This window comes from Brassica napus, chromosome C1 (genome assembly GCF_020379485.1).
Source record: "Brassica napus cultivar Da-Ae chromosome C1, Da-Ae, whole genome shotgun sequence".
NCBI lineage: Eukaryota > Viridiplantae > Streptophyta > Magnoliopsida > Brassicales > Brassicaceae > Brassica > Brassica napus.
Window position 1 is genome coordinate 37,622,250 of NC_063444.1, and position 25,175 is coordinate 37,647,424.

Here is a 25,175-nt window from a genome sequence, read left to right on the forward strand (position 1 = left end):
CGAGATGATAATAGACAAACGTGTGACCATCTACTGGATGCGTCAATTAATACCATAAAATAGTGGAATGGTCCACATGGTGGATGTATCGGTCCACATATATCACCTTGAATTCTTTCAAGGAACTTTGGTGATTCTTTATCGATTTTGGTTGGCGATGGCCTTACGATCAATTTTCCTAGAGAACATGCAACACATGTCATTTTATTCCCTTGAGAAATCTCCTGGATTTTCAATGGATGACCATGTGAACTTTCTATGATTTTACGCATCATTGTAGTGCCTGGGTGGCCAAGGCGATCATGCCATAACGTGAACTCTTCTGGGTTCCGTTTTACTACAAGATTTGATTCGATCTCATCGATATAAGTATGATGTAATCCCGAAGGAAGTTCTGGAAACTTTTCCAATATGTGTTTTCTGCCACATTTTTCAGAAATTACATACATGTATTTCTTTCCATCCTCAGTTGCAGACTGAGTATCATATCCGTGAAGATATATGTCTTTAAAACTCAACAAATTCCTTTTAGAACTCGGAGAGTATAAAGCATTATTTATGGAAAATTTTGTTCCATTCGGCAAAGTAAAGTTTGCTTTACCAGTTCCTTCAATCACGTCTGCAGGACCTGATATTGTATTGACGACAATTCTTGTCGGTTTTATATCAGAGAAATATCTCTTTTGTCTCAGAATAGTGTGCGTTGTTCCACTATCTGGTATGCATATTTCACGAATCCGTTTCTTGGATTTTGCTCCATTAGTATTTTGATCCATTTCTGAAATTATCATAAACATTAAATAAAAGTGAAACGTGAAATTTATTCATTGATTATATAAAGAAAACACACAATAATTATACAAATATTGTTGTTAAAACAACATTATTCTTTGAAAACATAATTATTATACATTACAAATGAGGACTATTCAGCAGTCTTATTAGAAACATTTCCGTACTCTTCAAGAGTATTCTAGTCCAGCTCATTTGCGAAATCAGAGGATTCAAGGTATGAGGTCCCTTCAACGTTTTCCGTGAGGTTCACCTCTTTAGCCTTTCCTTTTATGGATTCTTGATATAACTTGCACAAATGTGGGGGAGTACGACAGGTACGGGACCAATGTCCTTTACATCCACATCTGTAACATACAGTCTCACTTTTCTTTGTGGTATCCTCTTCGGTTTCTTTGCCTTTATGAGGTTGTTCAGATCTAACCCATTTGTTAGATCTAATACTTTTAGGATAGTAAGGCTTTCCACGTTTGTTGTTGAAACGCCGACCACGACCTCGATTGGTATGGTTTCTCCTTCCCGAATATTCTACCGCCGTAGCATTCACTTCGGGAAATGCCTTGGCTCCCGTGGGTCGGGAATTATGGTTTTTGATTAGTAACTCATCGTTCTTTTCAGCCAACATGAGTGTTACCATCAATTCAGAAAATTTGGTGTACCCACATTTTCTGTAAATTCGGGATAAGACGTTGTGTTCTTTGTGGAAGGTATTGTATGTCTTGTCAAGCATTTCTGCTTCGGTGACAGGGTTACCACAATATTTTAATTGTGCAACTATCCTCAAGATAGTGGAATTGTAATCTCTAACCCTTTGGAAATCCTGAAACCTCAGGGTTTTCCACTCTTCAAGAGCGTGAGGGAGATTGATTTCCTTTTGATTATCGAATCTGTCTTTCAAGGCTTGCCATAGTACAGCTGGGTCCTCAACGTCTCCATAGTCGTGAGTTAGATTCTCATCTAAGTGCTTCTTCAGGAAGATTATCGCCTCGGCTATATGCTCGGGTGGCGATTTGTTACCGACTTTTATAGCTTCAGATATCTTTTTTATTACAAGATAAGGTTTCACATTTGTGACCCATCTGACATAGTTTTCGCCGGTTACTTTTAGAGCCGGGAACTGGAGTTTCTCGATGTTTGCCATTTGTATTTCTAAAACACAAAATAGTAATTTTATTAGAACTTCATAATTTAAAAACCGTTTACATTAATCATACAAGCAATTACAAGGAGAAGCGATGTAAATAAAATTAAACCGATATTCATCTTAAATTCACTCGGAGTAAATTCTCCAACGAATGAACCATAAATAGAAACACAAATAAAAATGGCACATAAAAACAAAAGTGCGCGAATCATCTTTCTTGAAATGAAAAATCGGAGGAGAGCGATTTGAAATTTTTGAGAGAAGATGAAATGTTTTGGATGATGAAATGGAGTGAAAATGAGTTGTATTTATAGATGAAAATTACTGTTCATGACCGTTGGAGAAAGGGGAAATTTTTGAAAAATTTTCTTTGTGACCGTTGGGGTTAAATCGAGTGCACCAAAAATTAGTCTGAAAATATCGTATTAAACGGTCAATCAAATCTATAAAATTTCATAAAAGTGAAAAATTATGACAATGAAATATTTATGTTATATGACAACAAATCATGCGACGGCTCAGCCGATCAATGCAGAATAATAAATAAATTATACGGCGGCTCGGCCGACCAATTAATAATAAACAGAATATAAGGCGGCTCAGCCGACCAATAAATAATAAACAGGATATAAGGCGGCTCGGCCGACCAATAAATAATAAACAGGATATAAGGCGGCTCGGCCGACCAATAAATAATAAACAGGATATAAGGCGGCTCGGCCGACCAATAAATAATAAACAGGATATAAGGCGGCTCGGCCGACCAATAAATAAATTAAATTACTAGTAAATAATATAGGCGGTATTCCGGCCATTATAACATGATATAAATAATAGTAGAGGCGGTATACCGACCATTATAACAGGGTATAAATGATACAAATAAATTTTACCAAATCGCAGAGTGATCGTGCTGATAACGTGTTATGAAATAACTTATAATTTATAGTATCGGAAAATTTAAATAAGAGTAGAATTCAATACCCGTAGGAAGCAAATAACACTTAATATGAGAGAAAGAGTTTATTATAAGGAAGAAGAAGAAGATGTAATTGTGTACAAAAGAGTGAGATGAGTGATGGTATTTATAGTGAGCAACAATACATAAAATATCAAAGATGGTGCTTGATTTGGTAAATGAGTGGGTGATCATATTGCTTGATGAGTAGATGATCATAGTGCTTGATGAGTAGATGATCATAGTGCTTGAGTTGGTAAAGGAGTGGAGGATCATTTCAAAGTTTATCTTGTAACATTAAGAAAGATTTTTAAAACCAATACATTCAAACCCAGTGCTGACCGTATCATTTTCCCCCTTAATTGCATTGATTACACCAATTAACAAAAATGGAAATCTACCCGTTGAAGCGAATTCCTGACCCTAATTAATTCTCTGATATTAATAAATCACATATTCAAACGTTCCATTTTCCAAAATAAACCCCGTTCATTTATCTATATTATTAAAAGATAAGTACCCATTTGAAAATGTTTTTATTTCATTAATTAAACTCTTTTTTTTTGTTTCTCTTTTTCAATTGCATTTATGAAATATCCTAAAACGAATAAAACTGCCTAATTTATTACTTGTCTTTTCAGTTACATTAATGAAATATGCTTAAATAAATTTAAACTTCCTATTTTATTGTTTGTCTTTTTCAGTTACCTTAATGAAATATCCTTAAATAAATTTGGACATAATGTCATTTAATCAACCAAAAAAATTCATGAGTTATCCTTACGTGCATAATTTTAATAAATGAGATTTTTAAAAGCGTGCATCATTAAAATGTTACCTAAACCATACAACACTAATATATAACATGCATCAATAAAACTAGAATTTGACTCACACATTGTACGGATATTATTTTCAGTTGATTAAATTTAAAAATAATTATTTATTCCAAAAATATTTAAGAATGGCTATGTTTTTAAAAATTATATGATATTATTTGCTCATAACTCATTTGTCATTTGATAAATTGTTAGAAAGAAAATTTTAGCATAATATAACTCAGTTGTCATTTGTTAAATTTATGGTTTTTATTTATATTTTTTATTATTTAATTATAATATTTTCATTTTATATTTGAAAGATAAATGAATTTTCTTTCAAACAATATTTTGTAAATGTATTTTTTAAAAAATAATCAATTAAAATTGTTATTATCATTGAATATCATTATTTTTCACATAATTTGAGTTTTCGTTTACATCAAAATTTATCATATTTTTGGATAATTTTAATTTAAAATGTAATTTTCATATTTTTCAAACAAATTCTAAAAATATTTTTTAAATATTTTGTTATAATTGTTAAAAAAAATATCGAGTTGCATTTCAAATAAAAGGTAAAGATATTAAAAATATTCTAATTAAAATATGTAAAATTTAATATAGTTTTAAGGAAATGGTCAAAATAAAAAAATTACACATAAAATAATCATGATTTTTGTTAACTGGGCGGATCATTATTGTATGATATCGCACACGAAAGAAAAATTTCTGTTTTTAAAATTATCTAATTAACTCTATACTCATTTTTTTAATATTTTTTATATGATTTCACACATTCGTAAAAAAATAGATAGTTTAATATGCAAAAAAAATATTTACTTAATGAATATAATATGAACGAATATTACAAATACATCATTTAATAAAATAAATAATTAAAAACTGAAAATTTATATCCACGTTGGCGTGCGGATCAGAGTCTAGTATACCATTATACCTACAGCCCTAGGCATACAGCATTTGCCAAAAAAAAAAAAAAAATTACAAAGAAATCAAAAAGGATAAAACTAAAAAAAAAGAAAGAAGATAAAACTACAGTGTGCGTCAAATCATTCCCATCTTTTATTTTTGTCGCACAAAAAGACTTCCGAATCTGAAACAAAGAAAAGTATAATTGCAGACAGTAAGAGAGAGAGAGAGAGAGAGAGAGAGCTGTTGAGTGTAAAATAGAGAAGACAATGGGATGACTTTCACCATTACTTCCCACCTCTTGCTTCTTGGTATCTTCTTCTTCTTCATCTCTGTTATTTTCAATTTCTACATTTGGATTCAGTCTACTTGACGAGTGGTTTCGTAAACGTCTCTCATTTTGCTTAACCCATTTCGCTGTTATTTAGACAAGTTGTGTCTCTTCTCTTGAACCACTTTTTTTTTTTGTTTCTGCTCTCAAAGTCTTAACCTTTATTGATTTCTCAGAGTGTTACTTGGATTAAGTTTCACTGCTTTGTTTATAACCTACATTGTTATTGTTGGCCTTAAATACTCTCAGTAGAAAGATTCTCTCTTGTGTGGAAAGTAATTTAGGTTTGGTTTCTCTGTCTTTTCTTCAGGGGGATTCAATATTTTATCTTCCCTAAGACCAGACAAGAAGTTAGAGATCCAGCGTTTGACCTATTACTCCAGAGGTTTGTTTTGTTTCTGTTTAGGCTTTAAACACATTGTTCCTCTAAATTGAGTAGAAAGAACACTGCTTTAACTCTGAACAAGTTTGATTTGTAGATTTGCTTATAGTGTGGCTTTGTCTCAGTTTTGTAGGTGAAGAAAGCCTAACACTGAGAGGTGGTTGATTCTTACCTGGCACTTAACCACCCTTGGGTGAAGTCTAGACCACTCTTTGTATTCGTTGCAGCCGGTGTGATGGCTACCGTGTTACACTCCGAGTCCAGGCGCTTATACTCATGGTGGTGGGATAGTCACATCCCCAAAAACTCTAAATGGATCCACCAGAATCTTGCAGGTAACGTGCTGCTGCTGTTTGTGTTCCTTTGTATTGGTTATATTTAACTGAATAATGATGTGTGCAGATATGGATTCTAAAGTCAAGGCCATGATTAAACTCATCGAAGAAGACGCAGATTCCTTTGCGAGAAGGGCAGAGATGTACTACAAGAAACGTCCAGAGCTTATGAAACTGGTTGAAGAGTTCTACAGAGCTTACCGTGCGTTAGCAGAGAGGTACGATCACGCGACTGTGGAGCTTCGCCACGCGCACAAGACCATGGCCGAGGCGTTTCCTAACCAAGTGCCGTTCGACATGTTTGAAGATTCCGCTTCTTCCTCTTGTTCTGAGCCACGTACTCCTGAGAAAACTCCTCCTGGAATCCAGCCTTTTTATGACTCGGACAGTGCCGCCACGAGTAGAAGAGGGTTAAGTCATGTTGGAAGTTCTGAAACAGAAGTTGAGAGATTGAAGAGAACGTTGGTTGAGCTTGGGGCTGAGAAGGAAGCCTTTAGTCTTCAGTATCAGCTGAGCTTGAACAAACTATCCAGACTAGAGAAAGACCTGAAAGATGCTCAAAAGGATGTTAATGGTCTTGATGAGCGTGCTAGCAAAGCTGAGATTGAAAGTAGGATACTTGCACAAGGCCTTGCAAAGCTTGAAGCCGAGAGGGATAACGCGCTTCTTCGTTATAATCAGTCCATGAAGAAGATAGCAGATCTGGAGGAATCATATGCTCATGCGCAAGAAGATGTGAAGGGGCTTACCAACCGAGCAACTGAAGCAGAGACAGAAGCGGAGACTTTTAAGCAAGCGCAAAGTAGATTGCACTCAGAGAAGGAGGCTGGCTTAGCCAGATACAATCAGTGCCTTGTGATGATATCTACTCTAGAGAAGAAGGTTAAAGAGGCTGAGGAGAATGCTGTGATGCTAAGCAATCAATCTCTAAAAGCAGAAGATGAGATTAAAGCATTGAGACAAGAACTTCTGAAGGCAAATGAAGTGAAGGACGGTTTGAGTCTTCGGTACCAGCAGTGTTTGGAAACTATATCCAAGCTGGAGAGAGAAGTTTTTCATGCGCAAGAGAATGCTAAAAGGCTGAGTAGTGAAGTCCTAGCTGGAGCTGCAAAACTGAAGACTGTAGAGGACCAGTGTACTGTTTTGGAGAGCTCAAATGAAACTTTAAAGCTAGAAGCAGATGGTCTAACACACAAACTAGCAGCTAAGGATCAAGAGCTTATCCTGAAGCAAAGCGAGCTTGAGAAGTTTCAAGCTCTGATCCATGATGAGCACTCTCGGTTCTTGGAAATCGAAGCCAGCCTTAAAAGTTTGAAAAGTTTGCATTCTCAGTCCCAAGAGGAACAAAAGGTTCTCACTTCTGAAATTCAAAGCAGAGTTGACATGTTGAGGGAGTTAGAGACTCGTAATCATAAGTTGGAAGGAGAGATCAGCTCAGTTAAAGAAACAAACCGAAACTTAAGCGACTCTTCTATGATCTCCCTAGAGACTCAGAGATGCGAGATCTCCACCTTGAAAGAGGTGAAAGGAAATCTCGAGGAAGAAGTTGCTAGACAAATAAACCAAAGCAGTGCCCTTCAAGAAGAGATCCATCGTCTGAAGGATGAAATAAACAGCTTGAACAGAAGGTATCAAACAATAATGGAGCAAGTGAAACTCGCAGGATTGGATCCTGAATCCCTCACCTGCTCTGTGAGGAATCTACAAGACGAGAACTCAAAGCTTACCGAGCTGTGGAACCACCAGAGAGGTGATAAAGATGCTCTTACGGAGAAGCTGCGTGAAATAGATAACATTCTTAGAAAGAATGTTGGTCTAGAAAAACTGCTGCTGGAATCAAACACCAAACTGGATGGTTCTAGGGAGAAGACAAAGGATTTGCAAGAAAGATGTGAGTCTCTACGAGGAGAGAAGTCTGAGTTTAATGCCGAGAGAGCTAATCTGTTTTCCCAATTGCAAATCATGACTGAGAATATGCAGAAGCTCTTGGAGAAAAACTCTTTACTGGAGGCATCCCTCTCTGGTGCAAACATTGAGCTTCAGTGTGCAAGGGAGAAGTCAAAATGCTTTGAAGAGTTTTTCCAGTTGCTCAAAAAAGATAAGGCAGAGCTTACAAAGGAAAGAGAATCTCTCATCTCTCAGTTACATAGTAATAAGGAGAAGCTGGGAGTTCTGGAGAAGAAGTTCACAGAGTTGCAAGGAAGATATGCTGATCTACAGAGGGATAAACAGTACAAAAATCTACAAGTGGAAGAGCTAAGAGTCTCACTCGCCACTGAGAAGCAAGAGCGTGCTAGCTACGAAAGGTCGACTGACACAAGATTGGCAGATCTTCAGAGCAACGTGAGCTTTCTTCGAGAAGAGTGTCGCTCCAGGAAAAAGGAGTTTGAAGAAGAGCTTGACAGAGCAGTAGACGCTCAAGTCGAGATCTTCATCTTGCAAAAGTTTATAGAAGACTTGGAGCAGAAGAACTTTTCCCTCCTGGTTGAGTGCCAGAAATATGCAGAGGCGTCAATGTTTTCAGAGAAACTCATTACTGAGCTTGAAAGCGAGAATCTTGAGCAACAGATGGAAACAGAGTTCTTGCTGCATGAGGTTGATAACTGCAGGGGCGCAATCTATCAAGTGTTCAAGGCACTTCAGCTTGAAGCAGCTGACCAGAAAATTTCGAAAGAGCGAGTTCCAGTTTTACGCATCTTGGGTGGAATCAGTGAACTAAAACGTTCACTTTCCATCTCTGAATATGAGAAGCAGCGGCTTGTAATTGAGAACTCTGTGCTCTTATCTCTCCTTGGAGAGTTCCAATCAGATGGCATGAAGGTGGAATCAGAGAAACAAAACGCAGAGAGAGATCTGGAGATGATAGTACACCACTATGGAATGCTGAAGAAGGACATGCTCGAGCTATTGGAGATGAACCGGAAGTTGAAATCAGAACTGATCGACAGAGAGAAGCGGGAGCTAGATCTAAGAGCTGACCTACAAACTGAGCATTTAAAGTTTGAGAGTTTGCATGAGTCATACACGGCTCTGAATCAAGAATACTCCAAAGCTCTCGACGAAAACAAAACTTTGGATCTGACATTCTCAGAGCTTAAAGGTGAAATGCATAAACTACTGGAAGAGAACGATGTAATTCTTCAGGAAGCTGTTTCCTTGAGCAACATGTCTGTGGTTTACAAGTCATTTGGGTTTGAAAAGGCTGAACAGGTTGAAGCTTTTGCTAAAAACTTGAGAAGCTTACAAGATGTTAATAGGGAACTGAAGCAGAAGGTTGAGACATTGGAAGAGAAGTTAAGAGGGAAAGAGGTGGACAGTCGGGAGCTTAACAGAAAGCTTGAAAAGTTAGAGGATGCCAATGAGCTAAACGATCTCTTAGAACATCAGATTTCAGATAAAGAGGCAATCTTGAGACAGAAGGAGATGGACCTACTAGAAGCAGAAGACATGCTCAAGGATACACATAACGCAAATGCGGAACTGTGCCAAGAAGTTGAAGAGCTGAAGAAAGACTGTAAAGAATCAAGACAACTGAGGGTAAATTTAGAGAGGCGTATCTTTGAACTGTCTGACGTTAGTGGAAGACAAGATGAAGAGATTAAAGTGCTTAGCAGTTTGAAGGAGAGTTTGGAGTCAGAAGTAGAGTTGCTACACAAGGAAATCCAGGAACAGCGAGTTCGAGAGGAGTTCCTGAGTTCGGAGCTGCAGGAGAGAAGCAATGAGTTTGAACTTTGGGATGCGGAAGCAACATCGTTCTTCTTTGATCTACAGATCTCAGCTGTCCGTGAAGTCTTGCTTGAGAACAAAGTTAAAGAACTCACTGGAGTTTGTGAAAGCCTCAAAGATGAAGCTGTCACAAAGACCACAGAGATAAAACGGATTAAAGAAACTGTTGGATTCTTGGAATATGAAGTGACTGAGCTAAAGAATCAATTGTCTGTCTATGATCCTGTGGTAGCATCTCTAGCAGATGATGTAAAATCCCTAGAGCAAAATGCCCTGGTGCTGATGAAACTCCCTACGCTATCTGATCGTTGCAGAGAGGTAAACACATTCGTGTTCTTCTAAATGACATGTTACCTCTAGTGATTAACTTATATGCCTCTACGTTCCTCATCAATTAAACTCTTTTAATTTCCTCAGGATGATGAATATCCAGAAGCGGTGGTCTCTCAAGAACCTAAAGGACATAGCAGTACCAACCAAGAAAATGGAATTGTGCTATTGCAGGACATGAAGAAAAGAATTAAAATCATCGAGCAAGCAGTTGTTGGGGAGAAGAAGAGGCTTGGGAAGCAGAGAAGACGAAGCTCTTCGCGCAGAAGCAGAGACCGTAAGATCTTTGAAGAGATTGAACTTGAAGACAAATTCTCTGGCGAAATCAGACACCAGCCTAGATCACCTGCAATGACCGAGGCTAGAAATGGTTCACTGATGAAAGACATTCCCCTTGATCATGTTGCTAACTCTCCCTTCTATGGAAGGAGCCGGAGGGGTAGCCGTGGCTCCAGTGACCAGATGCTTGAGCTATGGGAAGAACCTGCTGAACCAGAGTCTACCATCAAGTCTCTGATGAGCAATAAAACCTCAAAAAAGCCTATGATTCCGCGTCTTCATCGCAGAAGCAGGAATCCGTCTATTGAATCTGAGAAAGCTGTTGACAAGTTAGAGTTATCTAGAAACACTGAGGACAATGCAAAGATCATGGAGAGGCTTTTGTCTGATTCCAGAAGATTGGCAAGCCTTAGAATCAGTCTAAGAGATCTGAAAAGCAAGCTGGATCTGAACGAGAAACAAGGCAACAAGTTCAGTAACCCTGATTTTGCTAGAGTGAGGAAACAGCTGAAAGAGATAGAAGAAGCCGTCCTTCAGCTTGCAAACACAAACGAGATTCTTTCCAAGGAAATTGAGGAGACGGGAGACGCCAGAGATATCTACAGAAAGGTGGTTATGGAGAAGTCAAGAGTTGGATCGGAGAAGATAGAGCAGATGCAGCAAGAAATGCAGAGCATTGAGCGAACAGTGCTGAAGATTGAAGACGGAGCAGCCAAAAGTAAAGGAAAGACAAAGTTCTCAGAGAGTAGGACAGTGATACTCTTGAGAGACATTATCCACAAGGGCGGGAAAAGGACAGCTAGAAAGAAGAAAAACCGTTTCTGTGGCTGCATGAGATCTTCGGCTAAGGAAGACTAGGGTGGACGATAACGTAACATCATCTAAGTTTACTATCTTTATTCACTTTGATCATCGAACTGACTCTAGAAGAACTTTGTGACAAGGGTTCTGAAATAATAGAGTAAAACTTGTAGCGTATGCTTAACTGTATGTACCTGGTTTGACTCCTATGTTTCCAAACTAGAATGTGATATTAGATTACCTTCTAAAACATAAGTATCTTACAAGAATGGTTACGTTATGAAACAGTGATCGGCTTGAAATTATGTAGAACCCATTACAAAGATACAAACAGTTGGTTGATAGAATGGTTTTTTTTTCACTGATTTGGGTTTAAGAGAAGGAAAAGCTGGAATAGACCATAGTATCAGCTTCCGGCAATTACTTCTCTTCACTAGGATTGAGCCTGATTCCGAGGAGCCGAGCTTAGGAGGAAAAACTCTCTTGCTGTTGGGAGAGATGGCCTTGATGGTAGTTATAGGGTTATTGCTGAGAATCTCATACATAATCTCTGTTTTCTCTTCAGTCACAGTTTCAAGAGGCTTCGTCTCATTCCTTGACTGCGTTGAATAACTCTCTGGTTTTCTAAAAGATGAAGAACCCACGCCAAGAAAAAACTGTGTGGGAGGCAGCCTGTTCTTAGACAAAGATGGCTGATGATCCACCAAATGTCTGCAAAAAATAACAGAAATTAGGAGCTGTCTTGTTTGTTTGTATGTTGTTTGAAACTCAGTCTTCACTGTACTAACAAGAATTACCTGTACGGTGGCAGTGGTGTCGATGGTTGATCAGAACTTGGGTTCTGCTTGACTTGTTTATTTTCTTGGATTTTTGTCGTTCTTTTCTCATATGTCTCGTGATCCTCCTCTAGTCTTCTCTCCATGATAGCATGTAAATAGGCTGAGAATGTAATCATGTTAAACATCAAACTTTGGGATAGTAATTTTTTTAATGGAAAATGGAGTTGAAGAAGAAGCTAGCCATCCTTTCTTCCGAATGCATTCTTACATCCTTCGCATCTACAGTTTATGGAACAGCCAACTCCACTCTATAAGATCATCAGGGACAAAGTATCTGAATCAGACCATGGAAGATAACCTACGCAGATGAATAGATGATGAAAGAAAAACCTGGAAGCATTCACAGTATTTCTTGAGACAGTTTGATTTCTTGCAGTTACAGCCTCGTTTGTGTCGTGCAGAAGCTCGTGTTTTACTTGCATCGTCCTGCCTAAGATTACAGTTTCATACCTCAGATAAATAGAAGACTGAGTTAGAAGAGGAATAGGAAGATGGAAATGAGAGCTCTTACACTAGTGTCCATGATGGAGTCTGAGATTCTGATGACTTTAGGAGCAAATGCAAGGGGATTTCTGGATTCAATCTGTTTACGAGTAGCCAAGACAGTGTCTTCATGGATAGGTTTGTTGAAGCAATCTATGCATGAACAAGGCTCTATGCAATATACTCCAGCAGCAAAGCATTCACAGTAACTGGCAGAGAGAAAAGAGACTCGAACAATAATGAATAATCATAGAAGAAAATCACAAAACAAAAATTCAGATGATATATCGGATTTTGATTGTCTTATATTGAAAATGAAATTACAAGAATTTTTAATGATCTAGAGTGGTGTCTTTTTCAGCCTTATTACATCATATACTAATATTTATTTTAATATTTAGTCAATGCAAATTTTTATTACAAGTTATGCTTTCTTACAAAATACTGTGCACACAACCAAGATTCGTAGACATGTTTTCATTATGCACATATATTTTTATGGCTACGATAATCAAAACAAAATCAAAACGCATAAAATATTGATAATTTTATTACTTATAAATTACATGATGGAAAGATCGATCTAGAACGTTTTATATTAACTGAAAAACTAAAGATATATAGACCATGAAAACCAAAATAGATAGATGATAACAAATGCAAACCAAGATATATAGAAGGTAACAAATGCACAAAATCCTATAATGACTATAAAAGTATCACTAAATGACCATAAAATATTACAATATGACAAAAAAATAACATAGCAATCAGTACAAACATTAAAAGATGAGCATAAGAAAGTGTAAGACGTTGTTATTGATTTGGGCTTGGTTCAATTTTAAATTTTTTTGTATTTTTTCTACTTTTCTTTTTTGTTATGTTCGGTTTAGATATTAAAATCTGGATATTTTATCTAAACTTATGTACAAAGTAAATAATAACTCGCATATGCACTTCCCTTATTAAAAGGGTTTATTTGTGAATCAGCCATATTTCACCAACAAATTAAGAATATAGTGTTGATTTTGACGTTATTAGATCTCATAGCATTTGTGCAATATTTTCCCGGTTTTGTTCTTCTTTTGAACCAGTTGCCAGTAACAGAAAAAAAAATTGTGATCAATATTGGGTTATAGCACTGGCGGTGGTGGTGACTACAAAGATGATGACAATGTCATGAATGATTAAGAATGAAACAGAGTTTGTCAATCCAAAAGAAACAGTCGTGTTTCACACAAAGATTACTATGACTACGATGATCGGAGAAATATATAATGTTATGGAAGAAGATAAACAAAGTAGATAGAATAGATCATTCTACATATGGTATAGTTCATATTAATGAAATTATAAAATGGTTTAATAATAGTGGCAGTAATGTTTATCCCACGTCAACCCAAACCTTCCATAAACTAAACCCAAAACACTAGTCACTAAACCATAAAAAAAAATATAAACCCTAAACTAAATATCAAAATATGCACACAGTACATAAGAAGCATTATTAAAATAAAGTAGTAACAAACGAAATAGCATAGTACATATTAATGTTCAGATTTTGAAATGTCTATGATTACACTGAAAGAGGTAATGCTTATCCTAAAATCAACTCAAACTTTCCATAAACTAAACCCAACACAATAATCACTAAGCCCTAAACGAAAATATAAACACTAACCCAATATCAAATATGCACATAGTACATAATATGAAGCAGTATCAAAATAGAATAGTAATAAACGAAATAACATAGTATATATTAATCAAATTTTGAAATGTATATGATTATAGGGAAAGAATTAATGCTTACCCCAAAGTCAACAAAAACGTTCGATAAACTAAACACAACACAATAATCACTAAACCCTAAAAAGAAATATAAACCCTAACTCAAAGATCAAAATATGCACACAATACATAATATGAAAATAGTAACAGAAAAAATAGCATAGTAAATGTTGTTCAAATAGTATAGTACAACGAAAATTTATATGACAAATGAGGAAGCCTCGACCGTAACACCATCGTGGTCTGTATATTTCAAAAGCAAAGATGACATATCTAGCATATATTATGGATTTGGAGATGTTTGGGATGGCTATATAATTGGAGATGATCGTATTGTAATGGTGACAAAGGATAAGTGGTGGTAGTTGATAATCGAAGAAGAGAAAGAGATATTTTTCTCTTTCATTAACCGGAAAGTAAGGGTAATATAGTATATATTATAAAAATAATGGAGGTACTTTTTTTTTGTTAGTTACTTAATTATTGTTTATTTTATTGCTATACATCCCTATTTCCCTTATTAAAATATAAAACAAATCAAAACTTAGGTGGCAAACAAATTCTTAGGGCTGGGCAAAAAACCCGAATCCGAAGAACCGAACCGAACCCGATCCGAAAAAGTAGCATCGAATCCGAACCGAAATTGATTAAATATCCGAACGGATTCAAAATTTGGGTATCCAGAGAACCGAAACCGAACCCGACCTGAACCGAAGGTCGGGTACCCGAATGTATCCGAAATAGATTTATATATCTAAATATTTTAATTATTTTTAGATTTAATGTATATTAAAAACATCTAAAATATATAAGATACTTTTAAATCGTCTAAAATACTTGAAAATATATACAAATAGTCAAAAATAAATGTCTAAAATAACTAAAATAACTAAAATATACTCAAAAGACTAATAATACTTGAAATATCTACTGATTCTCAATCAAAATATTCAAATCAAACTAATTTATATGTTAAGTTTAGGTATTCTGACATATGTTATTCAAATTTATATATAATACAATATTTTATTTACAGATTTTGAGAAATTTAAACTATATATTGAATTTTAAAATTTTAAAAATTATTTAAATGGGTTATCCGAACCCGAACCGAACTCGCAAAGATCCGAACCGAACCCGACCCAAAATTTAGAAATACTCGAATATGACTGAAATCTTTAACCTTGAAAACCCGAAACCTGAATAAACCCGAAACGAATCCGAATGGATACCCGAACGCCCACCCCTACGAATTCTTATTCATAAAATAAGTCTCATGGCAATGTATTTAAAAAATCATAATTTATAATAAAAAAATCTATTTTTTAATGTTTTCATAAACTGAAATATCAATCAAAACCCAGCACGGGCCCATATCTAGTTGATGTAATAAATCAAACTATATGAGGTTATGCTGGAATATACTGATAATAAGGGTTAATCTAAGTAATTTTCTAAAGATCCATCTTTACTTTAACCTAATAAGGGATAAAATACCGGGATTTTTGCAAAATTGACCTAGAACTCAAAGTCAAACACAAAACTAACCTCTCTATTTTTGAAAATTGGTTTTGCCCTATTCACCCCACAAGTTCATATAATTCACGAAAATTATATCAAATATTTTTTTTTCTTTCCGAAAATGACATTTTTACTCTCTCACCCTCATCATCTTCAACTAATTACAAGATTGCCATTGTCATCAATACCCCAACCACCATGAACAACCAATTTGAAGCTCTTAATACACCTAAAATCGATTTACACTCTCTTTTTCTCACTTGTTATGAACTAAAAACAACATCTCTTTCACTTTGCCTCCATATTCATCAAAAAACTCAAGCTTTTGATTCAAATTTTTTTATGGTTGATAGAGCCATTCAAGCATACTATTCTTGGTGGGTTACTTTCGTTTGAGGTTCTGGGTGGTTGGAGAAGACTCTGTGTGCTAAGGAAGTCATCTCACTAGTTTAAGGTATGAAATTGAAATTTTTTCCATATCTGTTCGCGTAGAAGACTTACCCGTAAGTAGTCTGGCTATAGAAGACTTACGGGTAAGTCTTCTGGTCAAACAGACGACTTACTTGTAAGTCGTCATCTTTGTTTGTTAATAAAATCTAGAGAATACCCTAGACGACTTACTGGTAAGTCATCTAGGATAAACGGGTTAGTTTTGCATTTGACCGAATTGTGTCAGATATTTGACTTTTCCTGGACGACTTACCAGTAAGTCGTCTCCGGGAAAAAAAATTTTCAATATTTTATTAAAGCTAGACGACTTATCTCTAAGTCATCTCAGGTTACTTTTGCAATTGGAAAATAAAACTTAAATATTTAACTTTTCCCAGACGACTTACGCGGAAGTCGTCAAGTAAGACTACTTACTTGAAAGTCGTCCGACTTACTTGAAAGTCGTCCAGGATAAGCAAAGTCGTCCAGATTTATTTCATAGATTCTGGTCAAACCTTGCTTATCTCGGACGACTTTCTCGTAAGTCGTCTACCTGGACGACTTTCAAGTAAGTCGTCTGGGTAAAGTTAAATATTTAAGTTTCTTTTTAGAATTGCAAACTAACCTGAGAAGACTTACAAATAAGTCGTCTAGCTTTAATAAAATATTGAAATTTTTGTTTACCCAGAGACGACTTACTGGTAAGTCGTCCAGGAAAAGTCAAATATCTGACACAATTCGGTCAAATGCAAAACTAACCCGTTTTATCCCAGACGACTTACTGGTAAGTCGTCTACAGTTTTTTTTTAACAAACAAAGCTGATCGACTTACATGTAAGTCGTCCTATTTAAAATTCAATTGCAAAAATGACATGTTTGGACGACTTACTAGTAAGTCGTCCAGACGACTTACTGGTATGTCGTCTGCGTCAATGTTTAGTAAACTTTCATTTTCTCTATGTTTACTAATGTGTTTTATTTTGAATTTTTGCAGATGATGCGTCAGTTACATGCAGTGTATGGAGAATGGTTGTTGAAAGATTGCTGTTGGGATTTTGTGGTTGATAATGTCAAAGGAGCGAGAATATTTTTTTTGAGTGAAGGTTCGACACATGCTGAACTTCTTGCAATGGCTCAAGAAGATTATAGCATGGACATGAGCACAAAATCTGTGGAGATAACCTACTCATTACCAACAGAAATGATGTTGGCTCCAGACACCCCCCTATTCATGTTACAAGTGATAGACAAGTTCGAAACTTGCTCGAGATAACCAAAATGCATGGAGTACGGCTTTGTGTATCAAGCCGTAGCAAGGTGAAAACGGTTTCAGAGTTCAGGGAAGAAGATGATGAAGCTGATGAAGCTGATGAATGTTTTGAAGATGATGATGATGATTTGGTTGAAGATGAAAATCATGATGGGGAGGAGGATGATGGGGAGGAGGACGATGGGGATGAGGATGATAGGGAGGAGGATGCTGATATCTCTATTGTTGCTGAAGCGGACGAGAATGGTGAGGATTACAGTGTTTATGGAAAGGTTGAAGATGAGGATGAGGAAGATGATGATATGTGTTTTGAAGATTTCAAAAAGATTGAAGGTGGAAGATCGAATGGTAACAGTATCTATGTCAACCAGAGTTTTGTTAGCAATGATGCATTGCTTTCAGAGCTGCGGTTGACAGCAGTGAGGCTTAGGTTCTCCTTTTGAATATACAACTCAACGAAAACTCTCCTTGTGACAACATGTCCGGTAAGTGGTTGTGAATGGAAGATCAGAGCGAGTGTGAAACATGGGACAAACATGTTTTGGGTAACAAAGTATGTGGAAAAATATACATGCTCAGTGGGAGACCGAATCGCTCAGCGGAGACACTGTATTCCGAAGTATGTTGGTAGGCTTTTCATTGATCTTGTTGGAATCATTGATGGGTTGAATCCGCAGCATATCACTGATACAATGAAGAACATGTTTGGCATGAAGCTTGATTACCCACTTCATACAGAGCACTTTTATATGCACAAACATTGGTGAGAGGATCAGCAGAAGATGGGTATTCGCGTCTGCCATCATATCTCGAGCAAATCTCCTTAGCAAATCTCGATTCTATCATGGCTATAGTACTTGATTCTATCAATAGATTTAAGTATATATTTCTCTTTTTTGGAGCTTCTATCAAAGGTTTTAAGTATCAGAGAAGGATCATTGTGGTGGATAAGACTCACCTAAGTGGGAAGTATGGAGGTGTTATGTTAGTTGCAACCGCACAAGATGGGAATTTTCAGATATTTCCATTGGCTTTTGGGATCGTAGATGCTGAAGATGAACCTTCTTAGGAATGGTTTTTCACAAAATTGGCTAGTTGTGTATCTGATGAGCAGCCTCAGGTGATAGTCTCCGACCGGCACACGGCCATTAAAAGTGCGTGTGATAAAGTGTTTCCTTGGGCAACCCGAGGAATATGTTATTATCACCTTCAAGATAACATTTTCAAAAAGTATAAAGGGAAACATCCCTTGTACTTGGTGAAAGGTGCTGCTTATGCTCATACGGTTTCAGATTTTGAACGGTACATGGCTGAGATACGGAGTGCAAACCCGGACCTTGCAACGTATTTGGAGAATGCCGACGTCAGCCTATGGTCAAGGGTTTATTATCAGGGGGACAAGTACAACATAAAGACAAGCAACATCGCTGAATCTATTAATTCCGCTCTGAAGCGAGCTAGAGGATTTCCGATTCAGTTCCTGTTGGAGTTCAAAAGGGAGAAGCTAGAAAAGTGGTTTTGGAAAAGGAGAGAAGATGCTTTGAGTCTCCCAACTCAACATAGTCGGGGTGTTGAATACTTGCTTGATGTTCGATCAGAGATAGCGGATACGATGACGGTCCAACCAATTGATGGATGGCGATTCTTTGTGAAAGGTAGCAAAATGGACTGTGTGGTTGATTTGGAACATGGAAAGTGTGATTGTGGTGTCTATGCAGTGGAGAAAATACCTTGCTCTCATGCTATAGCTGCTGGAACATCTGCTGGTTTGCATATCTCCACACTTGTATGTCCAGTGAACTCAAAGGATTTTCTGTTTGCAGGATACTCAGAGAATATATATCCTTGTGTTGGACAACAAGTTGAGGAACGCACATGCTTTCCTCCGGATGTAAAAAGTGGTCCAGGAAGACTGAAGAAATCAAGATGGCAATCTTGGTTAGAGCTATCCAGGATGAGAGGACGCTAACCCCGGAAGCAACACAGGGTTTATAAATGCTCAAAATGCAAGGAAACTGGTCATACGAAACCACAATGTAAGAAATGACGTGGACGACCTTCAAGTAAGTCATCCTGAAGGTCGTCCAGTTAGTCGTCCAGGGTTTTTTCTTCCAGAAGACCTTCAAGTTAGTCGTCCAGTGTTTAGTCTTCCAGAACACCTTCAAGTAAGTCGTCCCAAAGACCTTAAAGTTAGTCGTCCAGGGTTTTTTCTTCCAGAAGACCTTCAAGTTAGTCGTCCAGTGTTTAGTCTTCCAGAAGACCTTCAAGTAAGTCGTCCAGAAGACCTTAAAGTTAGTCGTCCAGGGGTTTTCTTCCAGAATACCTTCAAGTTAGTCGTCCAGTGTTTAGTCTTCTAGAAGACCGTCAAGTAAGTCGTCCAGAAGGTCGTCCAGTTAGCCGTCCAGTGTTTATTCTTCCAGAAGACTCTCAAGTTAGTCGTCCAATGTTTAGTCTATGTATTAAATATTTGTGTTATGAACTTATATGTGTCAACTTCTTTGTCAAATTGCACTACCAAACAAATTTAAGAAGGTCTTGCCCTTTATATTATCTGAAATGTTACAAAGGTCACTGCACAGAAGACTTTCCAGACTACTTATAGTTAAGTCGTCCAACATTCCAGACGACTTAACTGTAAGTTTTCTGCGCAGAAGATAAGTTACAAAATAATCAAGTTCAAATACACACATCAGCCTAATCTATCATACAAAATAACATAGCATGTTTATCACCCCTCATACGCACCCAGGTTGGCATCATTGTCCTTGTTTTCGAACTCATGCGCGTCAGGAAGCTCTTTAAATATATCCACCGCCATCTTATCCCTCATAGTCTTCCCGTTGGGCTTAGCAAAGTCTTTTTTACTAAATGGCATCCCAAGAGCATGACATTCAATGTACTTTAGAGCGTACACGCCACAATCACCAGCTCGGGCCTGAGGTATATTGGTCAGTCTCTCATATGTGAATGGCTCCAGGCTGTATTGGTCACGTTGTTCGTCTGAGGAAGCGCACTCAACAAGCAGATAAGGGACCATGTAGAGAAAATGCTCCATTACCACATCGAGTTCTTCTGGGGAGATACTGAAACAAATGTTGTCCCAGACGACTATGTGCCTCTTAGGGATCGATATCCACATAGCAATCCAATGAGTGTCGTTGTAGTTCACTGGCGCATAGACATCATCAATATTCGTTCCCCAAACCTTGTTCGATTGGCAAATGATGGTATAGTGCCTGCATAATAATTCCATGCCCCACCAGGGAGTCTTCCTCCTAAACCGTTCTGATCGGGATCCGAGTCCTTAAAATCCTTGTAGTCGAATCTCTATTGCTGAGCAAAGAGATGATCGAGTAAGCACATTCTCTCGCTCCTGAAATGTTGTGGGTTAGCGTCGTACCTCTTCCTCAGCACATTAATCCAAGCATCAATATGCTACATATAAAATAGGGTACAAGTCATAAGATATCAGACGAATTACTGGTAAGTCGTCTACGTAGAAAACTTACGATACGACTTATTGGTAAGTCGTCTACAAAGAAGACTTATCAGTAAGTCATCTAAGTCATAGCAGAAGACTTACACAGTCCTCCAGCCACTCTAAGGAGGTCCGGAGGATGTGATACCACCAAGTTCTACTTGTACGTGGTTTTTTATCGAGAGGTGTTCTATAATGACTGCAAACACAAAATGTTGAAAAGCAATCAGTTTTTGTAGACTAAAGCAAGCTATTATGAGAAAAGCAAACACTTACGAACAAGTTTTCAACCAATCAGCGAGCTCCTTCAACTTCTTCTTGTCAATTGGTGCAAAAGGATTATAGCCTGGATAAAGCTTTTTGTTTGGAATGATCACTTTGGCCGTGCTGTTTGCCGTATAAGGAGATTGCTGTGAAGCAGCAAGTTTCCTTGTTCGATCACTCTTTGCACGGCAAAGTGTCAAAGCAGCATCCCTCTTTTCCTGATATCTAGCATCCTCCTTCTGTAAATCAGAAACAGTGGGTTGATTTTTGTCCAATAGAACAAGGCTCGGTTATGGAGCTTTATCTTTCGAGGAACTAGCATCTGCGGGCACATCTGGACCTTTATCCTCCGGCAAGCTCTTCCTTCCCGCATTCGTCTCATTAACACGTTCACTCTGCAATATACAAGATGGGTTTATACAATAATAACCAAAGATCCATTTCAAACAATAATAACAAATGAGTGTAAAACATAATAACAAATGAGTGTCTTCAAACATGAAACAAGAAGTTCAGCTTTGTGAATTTCAGTAGAGCAATGCATGGTTCAACAGCTCTGGTTAATTACAATGGGAAACTGGGTTTGCTTACGTCTGGAGATTCTCCTGGTGTTAATATTAGTCGAGCAAGTGAAAGTTTTGAGCTGTGGGTTCTACAAGACGCTGAATGGTCCAAGCATGTATATGTATTACCTCCTTCGTGGAAGGATGTAGTTACGGAAACCATGCGCATTGCTGGAATAATAGTTGGTACAAATGAAATCGTCTTGGTACCTGGGCTCCAAAACGTGCCTTCCTATGTCCTCTTCTTTAATGTGGAGAGAAATACAATAACAAAAGTTAGAATCCAAGGAATGGAAGCGTTTCAGGGTAAGAGATTCAACACCTATCTCAAGTATGTTGAGAATGTGAAGCTTCTTTAAGTACGAATTCAACAGCTATTTTCAAGCTTTATGAAAATTTTAAGGGCTTTGTAATTTGAGTAAAGAATCATGGCTTCTTCGTTCATCTTTCTTGGATTTTTTCTGGTTAGATAAATCGAGTTTATTTAAAATAATTTTGTTTTTGAGAAAAAAATATATCAATAGAGAAAATATAATAAAAAAAATGAGGACAAAACTTTGACCTTTTTCTCTTATGTGTCCACCAAAGTGTCAGACAATGGAAGGGTACAAACAAACAAGAACGTCTCAAATAATGGCTCACAATACGAGTGAAATCTTAATCAGTCTTTCATTCTTGCTTCGATTCAATGTTCAGAAAATCCGACAAGAATGTAATTTTCTTGATGATAAGTGGTGTTTCTAATAAGTATGTGGTTTTTTGGGTAACGAACCGGTTTTGAGATTCTCCGAATAACGCAAACATCTTTTGTTCAGCTGATTTATCAGTTACAGAGTGATGGACACTAGTATACAATCATGTGAACAAAAGAGAGTCGATACCTACTACAACTACTTCATCTGAAAAAAATCAAGACAATAATAAGAAGCAGACATTCAGAAGAGGTCGTTTATTGTCTCAAGGTGATCACACACAAACTCGATATCAACTCGAGTATCTCACACACAAGATTAATAAGAACTCAACTTTTATTGCTTTAGTAAAATCTCTCAAATCTAAAGCTCACAACACTTCTATATTATATCACATATTAGTATCTTCGTAAATACTACTTAACTAGATTAAGATCCGCGCCTTGCGCGGGATAAACATTATATATATAAATTATTTTATGTATTATATGTTCTTACATATTATGAAATAATAAATATATATTGAATAATTAAAAGTCAATAAATATTACATATATAATTAAATTGGTGCGAACGTATAAATCAATTTTATTAATGCAAACAATTTTTTTAAAAAAATTGATAGGATATGTAATTAAATTTAAATAATATTAACGTACATAGTATATTTTTAATATTAGTGTCTATTAAATGATGTTTTCTACTCATATGTTTTTTTGATCATGTGTATCTTTAATAGCAAAAACTTTAAATTATTGATAACAAAATTTTCATTGTAGGATTAATAATTTTAGTAATTTATAATTTAAAAAAATTTATCAATGTTAGTTTAAAACTTTTATAAAAAAAAATTATTCAAAGTAAATTTTGAAATTAAAATATTTATTTATTCAATATGGTTTATAGTTTAATTTAGAATGATATATATACATATATATTTTAAATCTTAATGATTAATTAAATTAGACTTTTATTTATATGATTTTGTAATCATTTGTATTTTGTCATAACAAAAAATTTAAACCATGGATCCCAAAATTTGAATGTGAGACTTTTAACAGTTTTAGTAATTTATAGTCGTTTTTTAAAATTCAAAATATAACATATACAGAAAAATCTAAATTTTTATAATATGGTTATTGTGATTTTTTTAAATTATTTTAATAGTTTAAAACTAAACAAATTTGATAGAAGATACATTTTTTTATCAGATCTTTATTATTCAAAATCATTAATTGTCATATATACTTTAGCCACATTAGGCAATTCCGTAATCTTTATTTAAGGAAATAATAAATGACATTAATAATAAATTTATGGTTAGTTTAATAAAAAGCTTATTATATAATTAGATGGACCAACATATTTTCTAATAATTCTAAGAATCATCCTAGTGATGATACGTGGCTACAAAAAGAAGTTGTAATGTTTCACAAATAATATATAGGGGATTAAACCTAATCCCAATAGTAGTATCTAGTTTCCATATTTCCTATTTCCTTTTCTCATAAGAAATAGATAACTTACATATCAAGTTATTCCATGTTTATCCAACATTCTCCCTCTTAAGCTTGGAATCACTTGTATTCACATCTTGTACTCCTATGAAGTCTCTCATTTCTTTAAATTTGATTCTTCCCAAAGCTTTGGTTAAGATATCCGCCTTTTGTTTATCACCAGAGATATGCTCGACTTCAATTTGCCCTTTCTCCACACATTCCCTTATAAAGTGAAACCTAGAGTGTATATGTTTGCTTCGACCATGGAACACCGGATTCTTTGTAAGTGTGATTGCTGATTTGTTATCGATTCGTATAGTGATCCTCTCATATGGACGTCCAATAATCTCGCTTAACAACTCTTGTAGCCACAGCGCTTGTCTTGCTGCTTCGGTTCCAGCCATGAACTCTGCTTCGCAAGATGAGAGTGCAACAACTTCTTGTTTCTGTGAGCACCAAGTGATTGGGCTTTCTCCGAGATAGAAGATATGGCATGTGGTGCTCTTGCCATCATCAACATCATTGTTATAGCTACTGTCGCTATATCCAAGTAGTCTTGGTAACTTCGACATCATTCTCTGAAACGTTAGGCCAAGATTAGTAGAACCTCGCAGATATCTTAAACACTGTTTCATTGCCGTGCCATGAGAATCTTTCGGGCAGTGCATGTATCGACTCAATACTCCCACGGAATAGGCCATGTCCGGACGTGTGTGAAGCAGATAACGTAGACAGCCAATGTTCCTTCTGAACTCTGTTGCGTCGATCTCTCTCTCTCCATCAGCTCTTGATAATTTATGTCCTGCTTCCATCGGTGTCTGCACAGGGTTACATTGACTCATTCCTGCCTCTTGCAAAATCTTTTGCGCATACCGGCTTTGATTCAACGTTATTCCTCCACTATGTTGATTTACTTCTATCCCGAGATAGTAGGTTAACCTACCAAGATCGCTCATATCAAATTCCGATGCCATCATTGCTTTAAACTCATCAATGACTCCCTTGTTGGTTCCTGTAACAAACAGGTCATCAAGATAGACGGCTACCAGGAGTAAGTGTCCGTTGATCATCTTCCGATATACGGACGGTTCCTTTGTACACTTATGAAACTCCATCTCAATGAGAATGCCATTGAGCTTTGTGTTCCAAGCTTGTCTCAAACCATATAACGCCTTTTTAAGTTTGTATACCTTGTGCTCTTGACTTTTCACCTCAAAACCCTCTGGTTGTGAATCGTATACAACTTCTTTAAGCTCACCGTGCAAGAATGCTGTCTTTACATCAAGATGATGTACCTCCCAACCATAAGCTGCTGCCAAATTTACTAGAAGTCGTATTGTTTCGAGACGGGCCACTGGAGCAAAGACCTCGTCGAAGTCAATGCCATATTGCTGTACATACCCTTTCGCAACAAGATGAGCATTGAACTTGTTTATACTCCCATATGCGTTTCGTTTCAATTTGAAAACCCACTTCAGGCCAATTGGTTTGACTCCAACGGGTATTTCAACTAGCTC

At 36.5% G+C, this 25,175-nt stretch overlaps 3 protein-coding genes across 5 annotated transcripts; 2 read left to right on the plus strand and 1 right to left on the minus strand.

Moving 5' to 3' along the window:
• Positions 1-973: 973 nt before the first annotated feature.
• Positions 974-1,933, minus strand: LOC125580206. Its single transcript, XM_048744402.1, has one exon. The coding sequence runs from the start codon at positions 1,931-1,933 to the stop codon at positions 974-976; it is 960 nt and encodes a 319-aa protein (XP_048600359.1).
• A 2,852-nt stretch (positions 1,934-4,785) lies between these two features.
• On the plus strand, positions 4,786-11,079 carry LOC106347031 (protein NETWORKED 1A-like). 3 transcript variants are annotated; one of them, XM_013786517.3, is made up of 5 exons: positions 4,786-4,956; positions 5,287-5,361; positions 5,484-5,693; positions 5,761-9,737; positions 9,837-11,079. In XM_013786517.3, exons 3-5 carry the CDS (start codon positions 5,594-5,596, stop codon positions 10,884-10,886), a joined length of 5,127 nt encoding a protein of 1,708 aa, XP_013641971.2. In that variant the 5' UTR covers positions 4,786-4,956; positions 5,287-5,361; positions 5,484-5,593; the 3' UTR covers positions 10,887-11,079. The 3 variants fall into 3 exon arrangements, with proteins under 3 accessions (XP_013641971.2, XP_022559639.2, XP_048600360.1); XM_022703918.2 differs by lacking the exon at positions 5,287-5,361 and having other exon boundaries at positions 4,798-4,956; XM_048744403.1 differs by lacking the exon at positions 4,786-4,956 and having other exon boundaries at positions 5,097-5,361.
• A 10,363-nt stretch (positions 11,080-21,442) lies between these two features.
• Positions 21,443-21,826, plus strand: LOC106349949 (F-box protein At5g65850). The gene has a single exon (XM_013789908.1). It carries the CDS (start codon positions 21,443-21,445, stop codon positions 21,824-21,826), a length of 384 nt encoding a protein of 127 aa, XP_013645362.1.
• Positions 21,827-25,175: the final 3,349 nt, after the last annotated feature.

Bases quoted from the DNA above. Each gene is read 5' to 3' on its own strand.
- LOC106349949 (XM_013789908.1), top strand. From the start codon at position 21,443: ATGCATGGTTCAACAGCTCTGGTTAATTACAATGGGAAACTGGGTTTG.
- LOC106347031 (XM_013786517.3), top strand. From the start codon at position 5,594: ATGGCTACCGTGTTACACTCCGAGTCCAGGCGCTTATACTCATGGTGG. The intron at 5,694-5,760 runs GTAACGTGCTGC...TGATGTGTGCAG, and splicing joins GATCCACCAGAATCTTGCAG to ATATGGATTCTAAAGTCAAG. The intron at 9,738-9,836 runs GTAAACACATTC...TAATTTCCTCAG, and splicing joins TATCTGATCGTTGCAGAGAG to GATGATGAATATCCAGAAGC.
- LOC125580206 (XM_048744402.1), bottom strand. From the start codon at position 1,933: ATGGCAAACATCGAGAAACTCCAGTTCCCGGCTCTAAAAGTAACCGGC.